General features: G+C 39.1%; 1 protein-coding gene and 1 non-coding gene across 12 annotated transcripts in view; one reads left to right on the top strand and one right to left on the bottom strand.

Moving 5' to 3' along the window:
* EPB41L4A (erythrocyte membrane protein band 4.1 like 4A) overlaps positions 1-24,322 on the top strand; it is a 273,201-nt gene extending 248,879 nt beyond the window's left edge. For 10 of the 11 annotated variants that reach the window (XM_063810543.1, XM_063810546.1, XM_063810540.1 and 7 more), the window contains one exon: positions 2,856-5,349. In XM_063810543.1, the coding sequence (XP_063666613.1) occupies positions 2,856-2,984 (129 nt within the window). In that variant the 3' untranslated portion in view covers positions 2,985-5,349. Of the gene's footprint in view, positions 1-2,855; positions 5,350-22,006; positions 22,124-24,155 lie in introns of those variants that run through there. The other variant, XM_054684526.2, reaches the window with a different exon arrangement.
* On the bottom strand, positions 6,350-6,482 carry LOC112209346 (small nucleolar RNA SNORA13). The gene has a single exon (XR_002944087.1). It is a non-coding gene; the product is annotated as a small nucleolar RNA SNORA13 (small nucleolar RNA).
* Positions 24,323-25,798: the final 1,476 nt, after the last annotated feature.

The following is a 25,798-nucleotide window of genomic DNA, read 5'->3' as shown; positions in this document are numbered from 1 at the left end:
GTATCTACTGACTCTCATCCCATAAAAATGCATGTAAGCACATGTACAGTTTTTGGACCATGTAAGAAGCCTGACACAAGCAGTATCTATCATGTGTGGCCCTTTTTGTTTTTATCAATGACTGGAGCAAGGCGTGTGCTAATTTAGGTTAGGTTCCGTAGATAGATTCTGAAATGGAGATCTGCATGCAGGAAGCTTGTTGGAAAGTGCCCATGGGATCCATACTTGTTGGGGAGAAAGTCAAAGACGGGTTTGGGCAGAGGCAAGAGCTGATCGCACAGGGAGCTCTAGAGCTGAGATGGCTCTTCAAATTCATCCTACTTTGGGACAAGGGGGTTGAACCTTTACACATTCACATTCACCCCATAGAAGTCACTGGGTAAGGGATGTTCTGGGAGGGGGGGTTTCTCTTCAACTGAAGGCAGTTCCTAGGGAGGGGCTCAGTTTTGAGCTACATGGCAGGCAACACTCCCAGCAGCTAGAGAATGAATGCCTCAGTCTAGAATGGAGATCTGCATGGTAAACACAGCTTCTACTATAATCTGCATAATATTTGATGAGATCAGCCTGGGAGAGCTAATAGGTTGTCCAAATAGATGATTGGTTTAAAGTTGACAGTACTTTTTCAAAATTATATTCATGATTAAGTTTAGGCTTTGCATTCTGACTGACCTGAATCATTTGTGTTTCATCTCTGTGTACTACTTGTGTAACTTTAATACTGCTAAACTTCTAAGCCTCAATTTTTATACAGTGTAGATAACCTACCTCCTAGGGTTATTGTGATGATTAATAAGCAGTTATCTTTCGGTGTTTCTTTTTTGTCTTAAATTTTAGTTGGTTTCAATACAAGTAGTAATTTTTATTTCCACTCAGGAATTAAAAAAACTTACACATATTCTAAGTTGGAAGAATAGCTTTCACTTTGCTATTCTTGAGATACAAGAACTCACGTGCATCTTCTGATCAGTGGCACTGATTCTAAGCCTGTCTCCAGGACACTCTTGATTTTGAATTCAGTAAATATCCAGTGAGCCCATCTAAGGAGTGTTGAGCACTGGTCTGAGCAATCAGCAAACCATGGCCTAAGGGCCAAATCTAGTCTGCTGCCTTTGTACAGCCCAGAAGCCAGTAATGGTTTTTACACCTTTAAAGGGTTAAAAGCAAAACAAAATAACAGTAACACGTGACACAAACAGGATGTAGTTTACAGTCTGGCTCTTTATAAAAAAGTTTGATGACCCTAGCCTAGACCTGGAGGCATAAAAGTAAACAGTTAAAACCAATAGGAGTATGCATTACAAAGAAATGCCTGAGCTAGAGAAGCAACAAAGTGACCTCACTTTACATGTTTAGGGTGGTCAGAGAAGGCCATCTCAGAAAGTGGCATTTAAAGCTGAGACCTGGCAGGTGAGGAGCTAGCCATGTGAGTGGCCGCAAGGCTGATGTAATCAGAGTGAGGAATATAGGGAAAATGCTGACTCTGGAGAGGGCCTGGGTATTTGAGGAGCTGAAAGAACAACATGTAGTGAGCTTGAGGGGAAAGGCAGATAACACAGGGACTTAAAGGCTGTGGGAAGCGTTTGGATCTTACTGTTTTATTCCAAGTGCTAAAAGGAAGCCACTCATCTGGCTGCCAAGCGGAGAAGGGGCTGGAGTGACCAATGGAAACTGGAAAGGTACATTTTTAAGGTACAACTTTAAGTTCTAATTTCCACCACAATGCCACCAGAGTTCTGGCAGTGACCTGCCTTACACCTCACCTTGCCTTTTCACGCAAAGGCTGCTAATGGGGAATAGCAACTTAATTTCTTAAGGTCTGCAGAGTGGACAGATTCAATCCTAGACAAACTTACAACATAGTACTTATTTCAGGTCCTCTCCTAGCACTTTTTTCTGGTAATTCTTCTGCTATATTCTCCTCTCACATTCACTGGTGTTCTCTTCCCACCTCTGGCTATCTAGAAATCTTCCATCCCAAATAGATGGGTTCATGCTTCCCATGATAGGCAGAATAATTATTCCATCAGTGCTTTTTGAATGTCAGTAAAACAAATTAAGCCAGTCATAGGAACAGATTAAAGGTAGCTGCATTTTAAGAGGGATTTATTTATTTTTAGCTCAAACAAATCTCAAAATAGATTGGGACGGTATAGCCCATTATTTGTGGGAATATACATTTGGGGAAGGAAATATGCTTGCCAGCCTGATACACTGACAATGTTAGACCATCCTTGGAAGTAAGAGGAGGAGGGGTTTGCATAAGAAGTAGTAGTTGTGAGTTAGTGTCATTCTCAGAGCCTCCACCTGTAATGATGGGAGATGTGTACCTGTAATGATGGGAGATGTGTAACTAAGTTTTACAAACTAGTGGATGTGGTGCCCAGGCTCTGGTAATCAGCTGCCCTGTTTCTCCGTATGAGACAAGTGATAGGGGCTCACAAGACATTGTTCCATTCATTGACTACTGAAAATATAATCAGGGGATTATAAATTGCCTCCAAGTCTCCATCACTATCCTGTTTGGAAGAGTGAGAAGGTTGAGAGCCTGGTTTGGGAATTGTTAACAAAAGTAATGACACTGATTTGGGTGAATTATGCCTAATATTCATGAATAAAATCGTTATGCATGTAAATGTCAGACTAACTTTGTATATTAAAGTTTAAATACAAACTTTATTTTGCACAGCTATTTAGAGGGAACATTTATTGGATAGCTTTTGGTATTATGAAACTTTTGAATTAACTCAGTATCTTAAATTTAAGAGCAGCTTGGTTTCTGATGTAATTAAGATACTTCATTTGGCTGTTTTCTTCTGAATCTTTCTACATTTTTCAAATGTATTTTATTTTAGAGAAGAAATGGGTCTAAAGATAGCCTGATGGAAGAAAAACCTCAGACATCTACAAACAACCTGGCTGGAAAACACACAGCAAAAACAATAAAAACTATACAAGCTTCCCGCCTCAAGACAGAGACTTGATCCTGATGAAGGGTCAAGGGTAGGGGTGGGAAGGTTGTGTGCGCCACTGGTACTTTTGAAACTGTGAAATAGGTATCTTAATTCAAATCTCAGACCTGCAAGTATTTCTTCAGCATGAGAAAATACATTATCTTTTGCTTCTTTTTTTTTGAGATGTTATCACTCTGTCGCCCAGGATGGAGTGCAGCGGCACCATGTCAGCTCACCGCAGCCTCCACTTACTTGGTTAAGCGATTCTCCTGTCTCAGGCTACCGAGCAGCTGGGATTACAGGCGTGCACCACAACACCCGGCTAATTCTTTTTGTATTTTTAGTAGAGACAGGGCTTTGCCATGTTGGAGGCTGGTCTCGAACTCCTGACCTCAAGTGATCCGCCTGCCTCAGCCTCCCAAAGTGCTGGGATTATAGGCATGGTTTAACTAAAGCACAGTTGTGCTGAAGGACCTTTTTGTTTTAACTGGAAGAATAAGTATTTTGTAAAAATTCACTTGATACCACATTTTCATTTCTGGAACAGGATAGCAATCATTCATTTCTATCTTGTGTCTGTGTCCACCACAACCAAGACCAGATGCATCTGATGAACATTCTGGAATTCTGAACTGCAGCTAGCCTGCTGTGCAATAGTACAAGTGGGAGGACGTCTTCCCAGGGCTGGGCTGGTTCTCAACTAGTGCCCAGATGCAAAAGGACTGAGGCATCACTTTCAGACTGCATATATTTTTATTCCTATAAAGTTCTTTATAATACTGTATTTTGTGGTGTTAAGTTCCACCAGTTATTTACAAATGATGTAAAAAGCTTTAAGTGTTGTTAATTTCTAAAGTGTTCTTGCGTTTTCAGAAGTCTAAGTGGATCTCAGTTGATCTGTCACCCCAAACCTCAAATGATCCATCCACCCTGCTTGGCCATCTAATTCACCTGCTCTCCCCAGTGACTATTTTGGACCTTTCCTCTCCATAGATAACTTTGCAATCTACAGGGAAAATACTTATGCAGGACATCTTATATCTCCCCCTTACCACGTACAGTTCTCTCCACAGCTGCCAGCAGCCCTAACCTTTTTGTCTCTCCACCTGTGCTTTGGATGCTCTTCTCCCAGCCTTTTCAGGATCTTTGTCTGTCCTTCTCCTATATTAATGTATTCAATTATTCTCTCAGCTAGATCCTTGCTACTTGGTTTTAAATTTAAGACTAAGATTAAACAAAACTATCTTTCACAACCACAAACCCCCTCCCCGCAAGCAACTAAGATTTTCCTCTCATTCTCAGCCAGTTTTCTTGCAAGCAGTATCTTTAATCATTGCCCTCAATTCATCTAATCCCTATCTTAAGCTATCTCTAACATGGATCTTTCCCTCTACTCCACTAATATCAATCACTGTGTTACTTAATCCCAGGGAGAATTTTTAGGACATTCTTTTGCTTCTTTAATATAATCCTGTTTTGCTCCTACCACTGACCATCCTTTCTGGCTTATCATGCTTTACCTTGCCATTAATTAGTGGAGTTTCTCAAACTTCAGACCCTAGGCCCTCTTCCTCTACCACCAGCAGATCTCATTTATACCCATGGCCTTAAGGTTTATTTCTGTAGTTTAGACTACTGAGTAATGTGCTACTGCAAAAAGACCACTTGGATTTCTCAAAGGTAATTTAAAAATTCAGCTGTTTAAATGCTGCTCCCCAGCTGAATCTAGGGTCATTATGCTCATCAGTGTGCAAGCTGGACACCTAGCAGTTATGGACACCTCCACTATTACCACGTCTAGTTGGCTCTGTCATCCAACTATAAACGATCTTATTTCACTAATTTTACTAGTCCAAGCTGGTCTCTTGTCTAGACAACAATAAGCAACCTAGTTCAACTACCTTTTCTTGCAAATCTGATTTTCCACCATGGATTTATCTTGCTTTAATAAAGCCAGAGGGAGCCTGAAGTGGTCTGGCTTCTTTACCTACCTCTTCAGCCTCATTTTGTAACACTCTCACCTCCCATAATAGCCATCTTACAAGCCTCAGTAAGGACTCAGTTCTAAAACAAGGCACTGAAGAGGGAAAGCAGCCAAAACTGTCTCAAAAGTAAGTGGACTAACGGTATCTTTTTTCTAGCCCAAGCCTCTGTATATGTCATTCCCCCAGTTTTGCCTTGTGAAAAATATGACACATACCTTTAGTCTCAACTCTTTCTCAGGTTTCCCTAAGAAAATCCTATCACGGAACTCATCTCATAGTGAAGTTTTACATTTGTGATGACATTCCCTCCACTCATCTATGTTTCCAAAGGGAAGAACTGTGTTGTGCTCATCATCGTGTTCTCAGCTCCTAGTACAGTGCTTTCAATAAATTTTTTGAATACCTCTATACATTATTTGTCATTTCCTGCAAAGCAAAGGCAGAAGATATGGCAACATTAAATGTACAATTTAGTTGGAGGAAAAATACGCATTGAGTGCAGTAAAGCACACCTGTCACTAGAAATCAGTCTAGTTCTAGCCACGATTTTTGAGTCACTGGAAGAAAGTACATTTCTCTTTGGGCCAAACACAAGCTATTTTAAGGCTATTAATTATGGTGACAGCAGTGAATACTGATCAAAAAAGAACCCCTCCTCCCTTATAACTTTTTAGAAATAGCTATTTCTGGCAGTTAATCACTTAAAACACAAATGCCAAAGTGCATTAATATATTTATTCACATCCTCACTGTCTTAAATGTGTATTTACAGACTCCAGCAGGCAATTATGTCAGTACTCCTCAGACTCCCAGAAATTTCAAATGATCCAAGCAACTCTTGTGAAGATCAAATTTTCAAAATCCTCACCAAGGACATCCTAAGAGAAAAAATAAAGTACTCAATTCGACAGCAAATATTTTTGTATTACATTTTAATCAAGAATTTGGTAATATGCCTGCGATTTCACAAGCTTTAAAAAAACTCAATTACTACACATAAAAACAAATCTTAAAGAGATGCAGAATGCCAGTACTATGCGTATTTATTTCCCTGGGCTTCTCAGGAAGTATCAGCAAAACCTTCCCAAAAATAAGCTGTGGAGGCTGTCCCATTTATTAACTCACCTTAATAGCTACAGACAGAGCAACACTACGAATGTACCACTAACATTAAAACTCACTAGAGAAGGAACCCCAGTTTAAAAGGTGATAAAAATTCCCATTACAAAGTGCTTTAAGACATCACCGTACCTTCAGGTCATCTTTATGCTCCCAGATGGTATTCAGCTAGCAGCAGTCTACACTTCAGGCATCCATCTTCCACCTGAACAAAAATTAGAACTGGCTAAGAGAAACCATACACTTAAGGCTGGCAGGGTCAAGATCACGCGTGTAAAACGTAAAAGCAGCAACTGTTACTTACGCAGCTCCTACACCAAAGATATCAAATTTAAGGGCAGGAAAAGGCTGCAAAGCGTTTAATTTACGCCTTTTTTGACACCACATTCACTAGTTTCCAAAGTGAATGGGCAACACAAAGGCTGACACTGCGTGAGGTCGGCTTTATGGCATAAGGTTGGCTTTATGGCATAAGGTTGCTGACTGGCTGACAGTAATCCCGATTACAGCCTAAAAACGGACAATACATTTCAGAGAAATTTTCTCACGATTTAAAATCCGACTTAATAATGAAAAGTGAAATGCGATGCGTTTTAAATGGCGACTGGTCTGGCACGAACGTGAAAACTCACCTGTAGGGTAGGTGATCACTCCCGACGAGCACCGCACGTGGAAACAGCTGTAACCAGGCACGCTGCTTTTAAGTTATTTTACACGGGGGCAGGGCAAGCATAAAGTCAGTTATACGGTAAGGCCTTTTCACTGACGAAAATAAAACCAGGCTTATCTGGAGAACTCCCTGGCATAGTCGACGATGTAAACACAAATCCACGAAGCTCCCCGTTTCCAAACGTGGGGACGCAGGCCTGAGGCCAGGCCGCTGCCCTTGTTCACGGCCCCGGACACTTCGGACACAGGCCGCTGCAGTCGACTCACCAGACTCAGGGTGGCCGCGTTCCCCCGCCCGGCGCCCCTGCGTGAGAGACCACGCGGCCACAGCCAGGCGCCATACCTGAGGACCCAGAGCAAAAACCACACCAAGCTCGCACCAAAGGGAAGAAAGGACAGGTTTCCGTCCCACAATGCTTTTCTACAAGTGGAAGGACCCACTGTCCGAGAGCGCGAGGGGGGAGCGGGCTGTACCATCGGCCGCTGCGCTACGGCGAGACGCCGCCGTGTGGCCGGAGGGAGAAGTGCCAGTGAGGGACCGAGGGGCGTGTCACCAAAGGGAGGAGGAGCCTGGGTTCTCAGCCCGAGTCACCTCTGCGGATGTGTGGCCAGTTCTTTCCACAGAGGAGGTATCCAGACATCCCCCCACCCGACCAGGGTCAAGAGCATATCGTCAGTGCTGGCAGCGGCAGGAGCCCAAAAGACTTTAGACCACGTGTTTTGGGACCCGACAGAATTCATGAGTCCAGCTGAGGAAGAGTAGAGTCATTCATTCGAAAGATATTTAGTCAGCGCTTACTATGCTCCAGGCCCTGGCCTGAGTGCCTGGGAATCAGGTGTGGGTGAGCCAGGTAAGGTTTCTGTGGTACACTCTGCTTGGGTGAGTAGGCCACTGACCAGGTGAGCCCGGATGCTGAAATTCTACAATGTAAGTGCCAGGAGGGCAGCAAAAGAGGGTCATGCCATAGGGTAGCGCTGTCCGATGGAAACAGTGTGAGCCATGAGTGTAATTTTAAATTTTCCAATTGCCACATAAAATGTGAAAAGAAGGCCGGGCGCGGTGGCTCATGCCTGTAATCCCAGCACTTTGGCAGGCTGAGGCAGGTGATCACCTGAAGTCAGGAGTTCAAGACCAGCCTGGCCAACATGGCAAAACCCCGTCTCTACTAAAAATACAAAAATTACTTGGGCCTGGTGGCGGGCGCCTATAATCCCAGCTACTTGGGAGGCTGAGGCAGGAGAAATCGCTTGAACCCAGGCGGGGTGGGGGCAGAGGTTGCGGTGAGCCGAGATCATGCCACTTGACTCCAGCCTGGACAAAAGGGCGAAACTCCGTCTCAAAAAAAAAAAAAAAAAAAAAAAAAAAAAGAAGTAAAAAGAAACAGATCAAATTAATTTTAATAATAACCCAACATATTTTAAATATTTCAACAGGCAATCAATATGGGATTATTAATATTTCTTTTATATCTACTAAGTCATAAAAATCCGGTGTATATTTTATACTTCCAGCACATTTCGGTTCAGACTAGACACATTTCAAGTGTTCAGTAGCTCATGGGGCTAGGGATAGGAAGACTGGAGGTGAACTCCGAGCAGATGTGTGAAGGCGGTTATGCAAGATCTGGGGACAGCAGGCCTTGGCCAGTGTGGCTGGAGTAGAGTAAGGAGTGCAGAGTGACAGGATGCAGCTGGAGAGCCAGGCAGGAGCAAGGCACTTAGGGCCTTGTCACACAGGGCAAGGTACTGGGATTTTATGCTGAAATCTTAGAGTTGATTAATTATCACCACAAAAATAAAGCAGAGTTTGTTAATTGGCTTTTTTCCTGATAACCATAACTCCTTGAAGGGACAGGACAAGTGGCAGCAAGACAAGTTGTATGATAACAACTAGGTCTCCATGTTTCTCTAAGTCCTAGCAGAGATTCATCCAGAGACCAGTTTTAGCACCTTTCGTTATTTCTTTGAAGCCTACTTCTATAAAAGAAAGAAGGAAAGAGAAGAAAAAGAGCTTATCTCTGAACACATCAAGTTATATACATTAAATACAGGTTTTTGTATCTCAATCATACCTCAATAAAGTAGTTTTAAAAAAAAAGAAAATTCAGGCTCACAGCCCAGTGGTCATCACACAAGGACTAGCATGAATAATAACAAAATCAATCTGGAGAAAATGACTGTACAGAATTAGTAAATGTATAATTATTACAAGAAGGTAAGTAACTCCAGACTTCATTAGGAAGTCACTGTAACATCTGGGGCAAAAGGAAGTTTGCAGAAGGAAGGCAGTACCACGAAGATTGTCCTTTAAAGACAGCGAAAGGCACAGTGTGGGGATTATAACATGCCTTAGTCTTGCCTTCTTGCTAGGGAAAGTCAGTGACATGTTTTGGCTGTGTCCTCACCCAAATCTCATTTTGAATTGTAGTTCCCATACTCCCCCGGTGTTGTGGGAAGGAGCTGGTGGGAGGTAATTGAATCATAGGGTTGGTTACCTTCATGCTATTTTCGTGATGGTGAGTGAGTTCTCAGGAGATCTCACCAGATCTTTGCTCGGCACTTCACCTTCCTGCTGCCATGTGCAAAAGGATGTGTTTGCTTCCCCTTCCGCTATGATTGTAAGTTTCCTGAGGCCTCCCCAGCCATGCTAAACTGTAAGTTAATTAAACCTTTTTATTTTATAAATTATCCAGTCTCGGGTATGTCTTGATTTGCAGCAGCATGAGAATGGACTAATGCAGTGAGAGAGAGGAAATTTTCTTGGACTGGGGCAGCCAGCATATATAGATTTAGTTTATATCTACCTCTGATATTTGTTCCCTTAGGTATGTGACCATCATTGTGAGCCTGAGTTTCCTCATTTAAAGGTAATAACTACACACATGTACTATATGGGTTAGTTTAAAGAATTATGAAAGGTTTGTGGTATCACGTAGCATTGTGTGTGGTACATAATGACATCCAATAAATGACTCATATGAGCTAGACATTTCCTCTCTTTTACCCCTACCCCAAATATGGAACCTTCTTGTATTGAGTTCTTATGAAAGGGGGAAACATGCTGTTTTTCTTCTAATGGCTTTACATTATTGCTCCCACTTTCCTCTTTTCTCTTCTTCCCTTTGTATCTCTTCCCTAAACTTTCCAAAATTAGGCAGAGGAAGGCATTTGTTCCAATTATTGGATCAGTGTTGGGTTTTAGGAAATCAATTCAAAATCCTTCCTCTCCCCTGTCTGCTTCAGCCTCCCGAATCCTGGTACAGAAAACCCAATTATTAAGTACAGGTAAGCAGAAAGGACATGAGAAGAAGATAGTGGATATTTTCTACCTAGTCTCTGCTTCCTCCTTGCCTGCTGGGCTGAAGCACTGTGTAAGGATGTTCAAGCCACACAGTGGTAGTGCAAACATGAAGCAACCTGGGTTTCCCTGTGTGGAAGGCAGAAGAATAATCTCTCCCCGAAAGATACTCATGTCCTAATTCTCAGAACCTGTGAATATGGTGCATTACATAGCAGAGGGGGCTTTGCATATGTGATTAATATTAGGAACCTTGAGATAGGGGGATAAAGATGGAAGAAGGTAGCAGAAGAGTTAGAGATTTGGCAGAAGGGAAGGCAGGAGAAATAGACATGAGAGGGGCTCAACCCTCCATTGCTGGCTTTGAAGATGTAGGAAGGGGCCACAAGCCAAAGAATATGGGCAGCCTCTAGTACCTGGGAATAACCCTCAGCTGACAGCAAAGGAGCAGGGATTTCTGTCCTACAGAGCTGTGAGATAATGAATGTATGTTGTTTTAAGCCACTAAATTTGTGTTAATTTGTTATGGTAGCAAGAGAAACCTAATATAACCTATAAAGGGTAGAGAGTAAGTGAGCTTTATTTGTTACTCCACCATTTCTTGTCCCATCTCGATTTTCTCATTAGGAGTGGAAACGAGATTTTGCAGACAAACTTGTGCACATTTCATTTTAAAATAATTAATCCATATAAAGCTGACTTTTGCTTATAGTGAGTTCTAGGGATAACCAGTTGTTCTAAGGTGGTTTATCAATAGCCCATCCTTTCTACACAGATCTACCATGCCACCATCATCATAGATCAGGTTTTTTTTTTTTTTTCTTTTTGCATGGATGTACCTTTGCACTCTCTATTCTGTCCTACTGGTCTATTTGTCTCTCCTGTGTCAATATTACGCTGTCTCAATTACTATATTTTTTATAATGTCTTGATATTTTCGGGGCCCTGCCCTCCCACATCCATATCACCATGCAGAAACCATGATCTTTTTCAGGGAAGTCTTGGCTATTACTGTCCCTTTTCTCTTGCACATAGTTTTTAGAATTAGATTGTAAAGTTCAATGAATTGAACTGGTTCACTTGGACTCCTTCTCCTTTTTGGTAGTCATTGTTTGATTACGCTTGTCTTCAGGATTGTACTGCTAAAGCCATATTTCATCATCTTTTCACTGAACTTCACAATCTAAAGATTGTTGGGATTTTTATTGGAGTTGCATTGGATCTGTGATTAACTGAAGGAGAGTTGACATCTATATGAAAATGGTATGTGTGATAGTCGATTTTATGTATCAACTCTGGATCACAGTATCCTCAGCCATCTAGCTAAGCATTATTTCTGGGTGTGTCTTTGAGGATGTTTCCAGAAGAGATTAGCATTTGAATCAATAAACTGAGTAAAGGAGATTTACTTCCTCAATGTGGGTGGCATCACTTAATCCTTTGAGGGCCTGAATAGAACAAAAAAGGGGAGAAAGAAAGGATTCGCTTGCTGTCTGCCTGACTCTTATCAGCTGGAACGTTAATCTTCTGCCCTCAGTTCTCCTGGTTCTCAGGCCTTTGGAATCTACACCACCTGGCCCCTAGCTATACCACTGGCCTTCTTGGGCCCCTAGCTTAGAGACAGCATCTTAGCACTTCTGAGCTACCATAATTGCATGAGCCAATACTCCTAATGTTTCAGCATGTGTGTATGGTGTGTGTGACATTTTTATGCCTTTCTTATTGTTTGTTGGGTTAGGGAAGTTTCCTTCTATTTCTACATTGCTAATAGTTTTTTTAAATTAAGAATGAATGTTGAATTTTATTATTTTTTCTGCTTCTATTGAGATGAACATATGGGTTCTTTTTTTGTTATTATGGTGAATTGCATTAATACATTTTCTAATATTAAACCAATTTTGCATTTCTGGAAGAAACAAAACTTGTCATTTCAAAAAGTATTCTGTTTAGAGTTACTGCAGTTCTGTTTATGGATGAGACTATAGTTATTTTTTTCATACTGTTTTAAAAATTTGATATTAAAATTATATAGATATCTACTTAACATTAATAATTTGTTTCTGAAAATCAGACGTTCTGTTCAAAAACAGAGCCCATTTCTCTTTATTTTAAATGGAAAAATTATAATGGATTACTTGTGAACCCAAACTAATTTCCTAAAATGTAAGTAAAATAAGGTAAACCTATATTAAATTTGCTTCCTGGCCCCCAAATAATATAGTTGTTGACAAATAATTGCTTTGTTAGCTGTAATATAGTTTCTTTCATTGTAATTGCTTTTCTGCTTGTTTTGCTTCCTTTTCTATAAAGTTCTTTAACACTTTCTTGACTTTTATTCAGTCTCATTGTTATAATTAGGGAGGAAGATGTGGTGGTGGGGAAGAAATATGAAAGTCACTCTAGAAATGTGTCAGAGAATGATTCACACTGAGGATGATACAGTAATGCCTCTTGTATCATCAGTGGCATTTGTGTGGAACATGCCTGTCACTGATATTCAGGATGCTTTTGGATATGCTGACACATGATGCTGTCATATTACTAATTGTGTTTGTGATATATCTCAAAGTATTTGATACACTTTTTTTTTTTTTTTTGGTTGTTGGTAAAAATGTTGCATTGAGTTTTGGGATCTAAAATATAATTTTTTTCTATGTAAATATCATCTGAAATGTTGTTTGAGAGATACATATGTTTTGTGATGTTGTGGTCCTAAATACAAGAGGTAACTTACTGGGAAAATATAAATCTGTGGAATATGCCTGTACTAGCTTTATAAAGTAATCTGAAGAACTATTCCTCTTTTTCTCTTACCTGAAAGTTTTTGTGTAATGTCAGCATTCTTTTTCTTAATTAAAAAATTCCACTTTTAAGATTAAGTCTAGTATTTTCTTTGTGGGACAATTTTAAACTACTGATTTCAATTTCCTTAATGGACATAGGACCATTCAGGTGTTCTAGTTCTTTGGTCAGTTTTGTTAAGTTAAAGTTCCTAGAAAAGTATACATTTCCTGCACATTTTTAAATTTGTTGTTAGGAAGTTGTTCCTTACAGTATCTGATTATCTTTTGAAATCTCTGCTTTTCTTTCAGGTATGTTTATTTTTCATTCTTAATGTGTGCCAGAGGATTGTGAATTTTATTAGTAATTATTTAGTATTTTAAACTGTATTGATGTTACTTTTTCTGTTAGCACAATTTATGTCCAGCATTTATGTCACTTTAGCAATGATGAATCACTCCACATTTGTTAATTAAGTTATATTTTATTTCAGATTTAAAAAAATTTTGTGGGGGCTATTTATGCTTGCACAGTGTAAAATGGACATTCCATGTTGTTCCAATTTTTGCACAATATAATTTTTTCATGCTGTGCCTCATTATTAATATCATGTCTTTTAAAATTTCCCTGGAGATTTAGAAGAGTCATGTAAATTATATGTAAAAAGAGTATTGAAGAAAAAACTATCTCTTTTGTGGGCATTTGATTTTAAGATAATGTTTAAAATCATTGCATAAATTATTGAATGTTAAATATCAAAATGCTGAACAATTACTGCTTACACAAGAATTACAGTGCACATGCATATGTCCAAAGTACAAAAAATACATTTATAAGTAGTGGGAACTATATAATTTTAGCAAAATGAAAACCTAATGATCATCGTAAAGCCCTGAGTGCATTGTACAGAGTGTATTCACTGGTGCTAGAAAGCTTACTATGAGCCAGGTGAACTGGAGGATAGTGTTGCGAATGCTCTCTAATGCCGCAGTAGCGGAAGATCCACTTGTCTCTGGGGATTGCAATATTGTATATGTAGTTTAAATTAGCCAGTTTATATCCACACTTACATTATTAATTAATTTTACCTCTTCTAATACTTATTATTACAGTACTTCCCAATATATTTAAATGTTTTTCAATGTTTTACCAATTAACTTGGCCATATTGGTGTGTGCCAGCTACATATCTGTTTCTAAGTATTTTTGCATTTTCTTCTTTGACTTTTGAGTTATTTAGAGATATATTTTTAATTTTCACTGTATGGAGTCTTTTTGAGTGTAAGTTATATTTTTGTTATTTATTTTTAATAATAAATAATAAGTAATAAAACTATAAGATTTTGATTTTTTGAAATTTGTTTTGGGTCCTAATAGGTGGTTACTTTTTATAAATATTCTGTGGTCTCTACTTGTATGCTGTGTTCCATAATATGTCCTTTGGATCTAGCTTATTAACCATATTATTCCAATCTTCTATATCCTTACTGATTTGTAATCTGCTTGATCTATCAGCTATTGTGTGTTTTAAGGTTTCCCATTATGATATGGATTTGTTAATGTCTCCTTGTATTTCTGTCATTTTTTGCGCTCTCTCTCTCTCTCTATATATATATGTATATTTTTTCTTTTTGTTTTCTTTTTTTTTTTTTTTGAGACAGAGTCTTGCTCTGTTGCACTGGCTGGAGTGCAGTGGCGCTCTCTTGGCTCACTGCAACCTCCGCCTCCCAGGTTCAAGCAATTCTCCTGCCTCAGCCTCCTGAGTAGCTGGAATTATAGGCACATGCCACCATGCCGGGCTAATTTTTTGTATTTTTAGTAGAGATGGGGTTTTGCCATGTTGGTTGGCCAGGATGGTCTCCATCTCTTGACCTCGTGATCCGCCCGCCTTGGCCTCCCAAAGTGCTGGGATTACAGGTGTGAGACACCGTGCCCGGCCTCTTTTTCTTTTTTTTTAAATTTTTGAGACAGGGTCTTATTCTTTCACTCAGGCTGGAGTGCAATGGTTTGATCTCAGCTCACTGCAACCTCCACCTTCCAGGATCAAGCAGTCCTCCCATCTCAGCCTCCTCAGTAGCTGGGACCACAGGCCCACAACACCATGCCAGGCTAATGTTTGTGTATTTATTAGAGACATGGTTTCACCATGTTGCCCAGGCTAGTCTCGAACTCCTGAACTGAAGCTATCCACCCGCCTTAGCCTCCCAAAGTGCTGGGATTACAGGCATGAGCCACTGCACCTGGCCCTGTATATATTTGAAATTATGTTATTATATTGCATCCATATTCATACAATTGATATATCTTCCTAGATAATTAAATTTCCATTAATATGTAATCTTTGAATCTGGTAATTTTTTTTGCTTCGAGAATTTTTTTCTTTATGATTTCACATGAACTTTTATTGGTGTGTATTAGTGTGCTTTATCTTTTTTCCTCCTATTACTTTCCATTTTTGTGTCCTTATAGTATAGCTATGTCATTGTCATCTTAGTCCATTCCTGCTATAACAAAGTAACTTAGACTGGGTAATTTATCACAACACAAATTTATTTTTTACAGTTTTGGAGGCTGGAAAATCTGAGATTAAGGTGCCAGCAGTGTTTGGTGAGGGCCCATTCCTCACAGATGGCACCTTCTTGCTGCATCCCTACAATGTGAAAGGGGCTAACAGGCTCCCTCAAGCCTTTTTATAAGGGCACTAATCCCATTCATGGCATAATCACCACCCAAAGGCTCCACTTCTTGATACCATCACCTTGGAGGTTAGATTTCAACATACGAATTTTGGAGGGACATAAACATTCAGACCATAGCAGTAATGTAAATATCATAAGATTGGATTTTTAAAAGATGCTGTTTTATAATCTTTGTCTTTTACTTAGAATATTTGGTTCACTTTTATTTAATGTAAATATTATACCTTTGTTTTAATTTCTACCATTTTATTTTGTTCTTCCATTTCATCTCTCTTTCTTCTATGTTTTTTTTTCTCTTTTCTTTTTTTATATTTTGGTCTTGTATTGGATTTGTTAAAAATTGTTTTTATTTAATATTTTTCTCCTGTCATAGTATGGAAGTTATATGTAGCCAAATTATAGTTTTTCAGGAATTTTCAAATTTTAACTTGCGTATCTAACTCAAGAAAGACTAAATATGGCTGGGAATGGTGGCTCACGCCTGTAATCCCAGCACTTTGGAAGGCTGAGGTGGGCAGATCACTTGAGGTCAGGAGTTCAAGACCAGCCTGGCCAACATGGTGAAACCCTGTCTCTACTAAAAATACAATAAATTAGCCAGGCGTGGTGACACGTGTCTGTAATCCCAGCTACTAGGGAGGCTGAGGTGGGAGAATAGCTTGAATCCGGGAGGCGGAGGTTGCAGTGAGCTGAGATCGTGCCATTGCACTCCAGTTTGAGCAACAATAGAGAAACTCTGTCTCAAAAGAAAAAAAAAAAGACTAAATATATAAAATAATATGGGACTGGGTGCAGTGGCTCATGCCTGTAATCACAGCATTTCAGGAGGCCAAGGCAGGTGGATCGCCTGAGCTCAAGATTTTGAGACCAGCCTTGGCAACATGGTGAAACCCCATCTCTACAAGAAATACAAAAATTATCTGGGTGTGATGGCACGCACCTGTGGTCCCAGCTACTTTGGAGACTGAGGCAGGAGGATCACTTGAACCCTGGAGGTTGAGGCTGCAGTGAACTAAGATTGCACCACTGCACTCCAGTCGGGGCGACAGAACAGGACTCTGTCTCAAAAATAAATAAAAATAAAATAATATACAAATATATATAAATATATATTTATCCTCTTCTTGAATAAAAAAAAACAAGGACCTTAGAAATGTCTGATGCTAGCTACCCTTTACCCCACTTAGGGGCTATTGTTCAGTATTTTAATTCTATTATTGTATATTTTTAAACTCACAAATTTGACATTCTTATCGATTTATAGTCATTAAATACTTTTTTATGGGTTACCACTTCTTTGATCATCATTCTCTCCTGCATCTCAGACCATCTATTCAAGATAATTTTTTTCTTAATGAAGTATATACTTTAGAAAATATTTCTACTCTAATTGCAATCTTTCGACCATCAGCATCAACATCACTTAGAGAGCTTATTAGAAATGCAGAATCTCAGATCCCTCCCCAGACATAATGAATAGCAATTTATATTTTAACAAACCCCCCAGGTGATTCATATGCAAATTAATGTTTGAGAAACACTGCTTATAGGCTCATTTAGTGAGGGTCTACTCATGCTAAACTCTCATAGCCTTTATTTGTCTGAAAATGTCTTTGTTTCACTCTCATTTTTGAAAGGGATTTTGCTGGGTACATGATTTTAAATTAATGGTTGTATTCTCTCAGCACTTTGAAACTATTACTTCCTATAATAAGAGTGAATATATAAAATGAATATGCCTTACATTTTATGGAAAAAGTCAGAGGTCAGTCTAATGGTTGTTCCTTGCCAAATAATCTGTCTTTTCTTCTCTTTTTCTTGGATGATCTGAATTTTATTACAATATGAGTAGATGTGAGTTTCTTTTTATTTAACCCAGCTATGATTAACTGGGATTCCTGAATCCGAGACTTGGTGTTTGTCTTCTTCAGCTTTATCTTCCTACTCACTAATTCTCTTTTCAGCTGTTAATACTGAGTTTTTAATGTCAGTTATTATACATTATTTTTCTAGGAGTTCCCTTTGTTTTTTTTCAAAGATGTAGGTAATTTAGGATATCTTTTGCTTTTTTGTTACGCACCCTTTTTTATGTCTTGAAATAGATTAAACACGCTATTCAATACTCTGATACTCTGATTGACAGGGTCTAACTCTGTTTTAGCTGACTGTCACTTGTTGCCCATTTTCTCGTGGGTTTGTCATTTTCTTTTTCAGTGTGAACTGATGTTGTTTGGAAATTAATTTGTGATAACCATTTGAGTCTGTTCCTCTAGAAAGCCTTTATGTTTGTTTTTGCTGAGTACTTGGAGTACCACTGACTTGGGAGCACTCAGACTACACATAAGTGTAAATTCTTACCCCATCCTACCTGAGGGAGGGCTGGTGTTAGTCATTTTCAAGGAAAACTTTCCTCCCTGTTTTATCATTTTTCATACTACATAGGCTAATCATCCCTACTGTTTCTCATCTGTAGGGTGATCTCCCTCCTTTCCGTTCACTTACTGAGGATGTTACCTTTCAGGGAACAGACGTTATGCATGGGTCATAATCCTATCACATTTTGCACAGGCCTCATGTCTTATCTCCTAACTCCCATGTGGCCCTATGAAGCCTAAGCAATAAGCCACCGGGGTGAGCAAATGTCCCAGGCAAATCCCAGCTCCAGAACTTGCTTTGGATTCCTGTTATTTTTTATTTGTGGCCTCTCAGGACGTCCCATATTTTTCAGCCAACTCAGACATGCATTTAGAACAATATTTTAAAATATTTTATCCAGTATTTTTATTTGTTCTAAATTATAGGATTTCTCTGCGTAGCTCTACTGCCATATTGCAGGCACAAAGCACCTTTTGAGGTTTTTTCAATTTGTTCCTTGAAAAACTATCCAGTTTAAGAACATTAGAAGGGCTTATCCCTAATCCTGCTTTTTCAACTAACAAGCTATGCATAAAGGTAACAATTCTTTCCAAAATAATTCGTAATTTAGAGTGCTCACTAAGTCTTTCTTTTTGAAATGGAGTCTCGGTCTGTTGCCCAGGCTGGAGTGCAGTGGCGCGATCTCAGCTCACTGTAACCTCTGCCTCCCAGGTTCACGCGATTCTCCTGCCTCAGCCTCCCAAGTAGCTGGGAATACAGGCACGTGCCACCACGCCTGGCTAATATTTTTGTATTTTTAGTAGAGACAGTGTTTCATCATGTGGTCAGGCTCAACTCCTGACCTCAAATGATCCTCCTGTCTCAGCATCCCAAAGTGCTGGGATTACAGGCATAAGCCACTGTGCCTGGCCAGAGTCTCTTTCTTAAAGTAACTTGATCTAATTCTTTGGGAACCTGACAAAATTATATTCAGTAGTTCGTTTAAAATAATAAGATGATGAGAATAGCCAGAACAATTCTTTTTCTATTGCTGCTGCACAAATTCACCCAGAACAATTTAGAAAAATAGTAGTGAAGGAGTATTAACTCCTTTTAAAATACTTGATATGAAATATTCTGAATTTTACAAGATAATTAAATTAGCATGGTAATTGCACAGGCATTCCCTGTCAATGAAATGGAAGATATAACTCAGAAACCGTTCTTAGTGTATGTTGGACCTTAGTCTTAAAGTAAATATCCCAAATCAGCAGAGGAGGGAGGACTTATCCAACACACATTGCTGGCAACAGTGATTTGCCATTTGGAAAAAACAAAAAAGAGATTTACTTGATATTAAAAAGCAAAATAATGTCTATGTAGTTTAAAAATTAAATGGAAAAAATCACGATAGAAAGGCTAAGTGAAAATATTTTATTGTAAAAAAAACTTACTAAACATAAAAATCAATGGCTGTTTCTGAGAGGTGGCAAGAAACTGGTTACAATGAATGATGAAGTAATAGAGACTTTTCTTCCCTTTTGAACCATGAGAAAGTGTTACCTTTCAAAACAAATATTACCTTTCAGAATAAAATGTATTTAAAAAATAAATAAACAAATGGAATAACAAAATAATTGGTAGTCTTGATTTGGGAAAATCTAAAACTCTTCTGTGACTAAAGTAATAATTAAAGAGAAATTCCATGTATCAATTGGTAAAATTCTTATAATAAATGTAATTAAAACAAATATAACCCTAATTTTAAAATATTCACATTTATCCATATGAACACTGGGAAATCATCAGAGCCAAAGTCAAAAACAGACATTTCACAAAAGAGAAACATGAATTCTAAAACATATCAAAGAAACCTATGGAAACTACTTTTGTATAGGAATACTACTATACTATATTATTATATTATATAGTAATACTATTATATTATTATATAGTAATACTATTATATTATATTATTATATTATATAGTAATACTATTATATTATTATATTATATAGTAATACTATTATGTTATAGTAATACTATTTAACTCCCAATTTTCCAATTTGTTTTTCTGGTGTTTGAGTTTATTGTTTTATTTATTTTTGTTTTTTCACTCTGTCACCCAGGCTGGAGTGCAGTGGCACCATCTCGGCTCACTGCAGCTTCCACCTCCTGGGTTCATGCAATTCTCCTGCCTCAGCTTCCCAAGTAGCTGGGACTACAGTCATGTGCCATTTTGCCCAGCTAATTTTTGTATTTTTAGTAGAGACAAGGTTTCACCACGTTGGCCAGGCTGGTCTCAAATGCTGTAATGCTGGCATTACAGGCGTGAGCCACCATGCTAGGCCTGTTTTTATCAAAAGCCAAGTAGGCCTATATTTGGAAAGGCCTTGTCTTTTTCATTCATTTTTTTCTTATTTTGGGGGTGTAATTAGCCTTAAATTTTTTTCTCTTATGGAATTTTCATTATGGATTTGCTAATCTTTTTTTTTTTTTTCTTGAGACAGAGTCTTGTTCTGTTGCCCAGGATGGAGTGCAGTGGTGCAGTCTTGGCTTACTGCAGCCTTTGCCTCCCGGGTTCGTGATTCTACTGCCTCAGCCTCCCAAGTAGCTGAGACCACAGGCACATGCCACCACACCCGGCTAATTTTTGTACTTTTAGTAGAGACGGGGTTTCACTATGTTGGCCAGGCTGGTCTCGAACTCCTGACCTCAGGTGATCCGCCTGCCTCGGCCTCCCAAAGTGCTGGGATTACAGGCGTGAGTCACCGCACCCGGCTCAGATTTGCTAATCTTTATGCTAAATGTGTTCACATAAAAATGATGTGATTAAATAAGGTGTGGTTGGTCTTAATTTGATAACACAGATTTTATGTAAAATCTCTTCTCCACCACCATTTTATAGATCGTACTTGAAGTGCTGACTTGTCAATGACAGAGATACTGAAGAGACTGCTAAATGAATACTAATTCAAGACATTCCTTAATGGGTCTGATGTTACTACATGTAGAAAACCACCAGGTGGCAGTACAAGCCAAGCACAAAACCCACACTAATTTAGAGCAGCACATTACACTTTACACATTACAGGATTACACTTTAATTGGAATAAATGAACAACTGAATAGTCATATTGGAGTAGAATCACCACATTTTCCAGGTGTTTTAAACCTGGTTTTTATATTTTTCATACTTGCTTTTCCAAGGTGAGGCTTTTCTTTAAATAAAAGTCTCGTCTAATTACATAGAAAAGACCTGTTAAGGTTACATCTTATGCATTCCAATTCAGACAAGTATGAAACATCTTTGAGTGGTAAGATTCCTGTACTGCAGACTCTATGTTCTAAGCTAACCAGGAGGATAAAGCTGGTGCTTCAGTCAGCAGCCAGCTTGCCAGTAGCAATGAGGGTTAAATTATTAATAGACGTTTCTTCTGTGGTTAGGCAGCTCGACTGGTCTTAATTTTTTTTTAAATCAGGTATGATTTGGTTGCTGTGCTTAGTCACACATCTGGAAATAAATAGTTGCTAGATAAAAATAAATTTTTTATATTTTTATGACTAAATATATGTGGCATGTGTTTCATGTGCACACATTGCCAAGGATATTTTTAGAAAAATCTGTTTCCGTCAGTAACCTTGCTGTTAGCTTGATGGTGCAAGAGTCTTTGGGGAGCGCAAACAGCGTTGGAAGATCCTCTGCTCCTGTGGGACACAGAATTACTCAAACAGCACTAAACACAAAACCTGGGTTTCTAATGAGTGGGCTGTTCATGTATTAATGTTAGTATTTGGTTTTAGCCACTGAAAGAGAATTGCAGCTGTTCCATTAGAGATCTGAAGTCTGTCAAATGGATGAGTTATATTTCTGAACTTGAAATTGAGAATATGAAACCTCCCCAGAAATCATGGTGAGCCCAAGAATGGCTGAAAGGCAGAAGTTTGAGGATTGCGATGCTTGACATTTCTAAAAAGGGGGAGTAGTAATTTCAATAAACTTTGGTCTACAATAGTGAATGTGGTCTCGATTCTGTAAGACCCTATCAGATGAATGGGTGAGTAGTCCCTAGAGGCAGTAGCACCTACTCATGAGAAGCCAGAATGGTTTTGATACTTGTCACAGCAAACTTTTTTCTTTAACAAGGTGTCCAGACCTCCAGACTTAGAAAGGGCAGAGAACTTGGAAATCTGAGTTTGAACAAGGCACTTCAGAAGGTCTCTCATAATACACTTCTGGATGAAGTGATATTGGGGCTGGGATGTAAGTGTAATTATGTATATTGATAATTGTCTCAATAGCTATTTAATAGATTGATATCAAATGGAGGAATGTGTCTAGGGTTGTTCTTGGCCTTTTTCTTTAATTCTTTTTACAGTGATTTGGTTGAGGATGTTGTATGCACGTTTATCAAATTTGGGATGATGTGAAATTAAAGAGAATAAATTAAATGGTCAAATCAAGATCCTAAAGTCTTAGGCTGGTTAAACTTGGTAGTATAGCAAGAATTGTTTTAAAGAGACTACATGTAAAGGCCACTACATGTGTCCTAAAGTCAATAGCATGTATACAGGATAAGTAGCTGTGACAAATCTGAAGAAGACAGGAAATGTAGTTGGCAGTGAAGATAGTATAAATCAGTTGTGTACAATGGCTGTCAGCAGAGTTAACTTATTTTTATTTATTTATTTTGATTCATAAAAATACAAAATCTCCATCTCAAATAGCATTCATTTAGCAGTTTCTTCAGTATCTCTGTCATTGACAAGTCAGCACTTCAAGTAAGATCTCTAAAATGGTGGTGCAGAAGAGATTTTACATAAAATCTCCGTTATCAAATTAAGATGAACCACACCTTATATAACCTCACTCTGTTGCCCAGGCTGGAGTGCAGCGATGTGATCTTGGCTCACTGCAACCTCCACCTCCCAGGTTCAAGTGATTCTCCCACCGCAGCCTCCCAAGTAGCTGGGATTACAGGTTTGTGCCACCATGCCTGGCTGATTTTTGTATTTTTAGTAGGGACAGGGTTTCGCCATGTTGGCCAGGCTGGTCTCAAACTCCTGACCTCAAGTGATACGCCCACCTCGGCCTCCCAAAGTGCCGGGATTACAAGCATGAGTCACCACCACGCACAGCCAGAATTAACTTACCGTTTTTTAACAAAGTTAATGTTAACTTAGGTTTCACTGATTAAAAAGTGTGGCATGGCAAAGGAGTGAGGGGATCCCCTCCCTCTTCTCCTGCTGGCTGGACTACCCTCTTTTCAATTCTAGGTGCTATAACCTCAAGTGGGGCATGGGCACAGGATTATATATTCATACATGTGACATTTATGTCACACATTCAACTATAACAGCAGTAGCAACAATTGCAACACCCATGGCCCCAATGTCTATCACCTGGGATGTCATTGCTACTTTCACCCAATTTAGATATAAATGACCTCTAAGTTTTCTTCTATCTCTACAATCCTATGATCCAGCTCACAAAAGACATCATCTTTCAGGATTAGGCATAAATTCAGCCATGGCCAGTAAAGCCTCTAAAATCTCTGTATCCAACCAAGGCCAGGCGTGGTGGCTCATACTTGTAATCCCATCAGTTTAAGAAGTTGAGGCTGGCAGATTGCTTGGGCCCAGGAGTTCAAGACCAGCATGTGCAACTTGGCGAAACTCATCTCTACAAAAAATTAGCTGAGTGTGGTGGCACACACCTGTAGTCCCAGCTACTTGGGAAACTGAGGTGGGAGGATCATCTAAGCCCTGGGAGGTCAAGGTTGCAGTGAGCCGTGATTGCACCACTGTACTCCAGTCTGGACAACAGGGTGAGACACTGTCTCAAAATAAATAAAATAAAATCTCAGTGTCCAGAACACCAAAAGCTCTATTAGAGTGCAATAAGAATATTTGTATGTTGGTAAAAGAATGGGAAGTTAAGTATAATAAAATGCTTTTCCTTAAAAGTACGTATCTATTGGGTTGATTTCCCTCATATTCCCAGGGCTGCTCCATATCAGGGTGGTTAAAATAATTTTAAGGAATGATTATAGGGAGAAAAGTAGGCACAGAGCCCTGAATTCTGTTTCTGAGGGCAGTTTATTTTCTGCCTTAGTGGACTATAGGCTTCAAGTGCAAAGATCCAGTCCAGTGATAATAAGGGGTGAATTGGAGGGTGGCCATAGCATAATTTATTATTCCAGGCTTCTGGTAGTATTGTCTTTGGCAACTGAGCACATTTCCCCCTTCTTTTCTATGTCTTCAGTGCAGACTCTGCTTTCTCCCTGTTTATACAGGGTCAGCACATGAAGTGATGTGGACAGAGAGCCCCACCTCCTTGGCTGCTGTGGTTGGTTCAGGTATTAACACGTGACTTAAGCTGGGCCAATTGGAGCCGTTGTCTGGGACTTTTCTATATTGGAGTCAATAGGGAAAATTGCTGTTGCTTCTATGTTCCTGGCACTAGAAGAATAGCTGAGGATGGCTGACTTTATCTCTTGTAGAGAAAGCCTGTCTGCAATAGTAAGAATGAGGCCAACACAAAGAGAGACAGGGAAGATAGGAGAGAAATGGTGATATTGAGGTCTGGATCTCAGTCTGTCTGACATCAGTGCTAATGACCCACTCCTTTTAAAATTTAAGTTGATTTGTATTTGTCATTTATATCCTGACTAATACAGCCTTCAAAAAGAAATATTAGAAAAAGCACTGTCATGAACTATTACTTCATTAACATGAAAACAGATCATTTTGGTATGATGATAATAAAAGTAGCAACAATCCATTAAGCATCTACTATATGTTAGGCACTGCAGTAAGTGCATTACATATTTTTTTCCATTTAATCTTCACAACAACCTATGTAGTACCTGTATCAGTTTGCTATAACTGTATGACTAACTGCCCTGAAACTGAGTGGCTTGAAACAATAATTTGTTTAACTCACAAGTCTTTGTCTTGGTTGGGTAACTGTGGTCTGGACCAGGCTCAGGTGATCATAAATGGGCTTGCTAATGAGTCTGCGGTAAGTTGGCAGATTTCTAGGACTTACTAGTCTAGGGTGGCCTCATTCATAGGTGTAGAGTTTGGTCACCTGGGCACACAAGAGTGGATATTGCCTCTCCAGCAGGCTAACCCTAGCTTGTTTCAAGCAGGTGCCAAATGAGTGAGTGGAGGCATGTGAATCCTCTCATGGCTCACTCTTGGCACTGGCACGCAACTACTTCTGAAGCATTTTCTTGGCCCAGGTTCAAGGAATGAGGAAATAGTCTCTATTCTTAATGAGAGGAACTGAAAAGTCAAGGAGAGTGGATATAGAAAGGCATGGAAACAATGGGAACACTATTCTACTATGAAAGGTATTATGTGCATACACTTCAAAAGTTAAGAAACTTACTCAAGGTCATAAAGCTAGAAAGCAGCAGAGACAGGATTTGAGCCTTAATCTTCTGACCGAAAATCTCATTCTCTTTCAACATTTCTTTCTAATATTGCTGATTGATCTGTGCAGTCCAGATGTCACAGTGTAATTAGTTTCTAAAATAAATCTGTTCTTAGATTACTTTTGAATGACTTCTAAGTTATTATAAAAAAGTTCTTTGTTGTAATAAAGGTATTAACTTTCCATGAATATATTCTTGACCCACACCCATGAGCATTTTTGCTCATATTTGTATCCACAATAAAATGAAGTTCGTATTTTCATCTTGTAGCACAGTATCATTTGAATTACCAGATGCTATTTTAGAAGACTAGCTAAAATAACTTGCAGTACCTAGGAAATTCTTAAATGGTGCTTACAGGAACTTGACTTCAGGCAAATGGGAAGCCAGAAGATGGTGAATGAAAGGATCTATACACTAAAAAGAAAGCTGTCGACAGACAGAAGAAAGAGAGCTGCAGGACAGTAGAACTCAATCCCGTGGGATTCGAAGGAGAG

This window comes from Pan troglodytes, chromosome 4 (assembly GCF_028858775.2).
Source record: "Pan troglodytes isolate AG18354 chromosome 4, NHGRI_mPanTro3-v2.0_pri, whole genome shotgun sequence".
NCBI classification, from domain to species: Eukaryota; Metazoa; Chordata; class Mammalia; order Primates; family Hominidae; genus Pan; species Pan troglodytes.
This window is presented reverse-complemented; position numbering and strand designations above follow the sequence as displayed.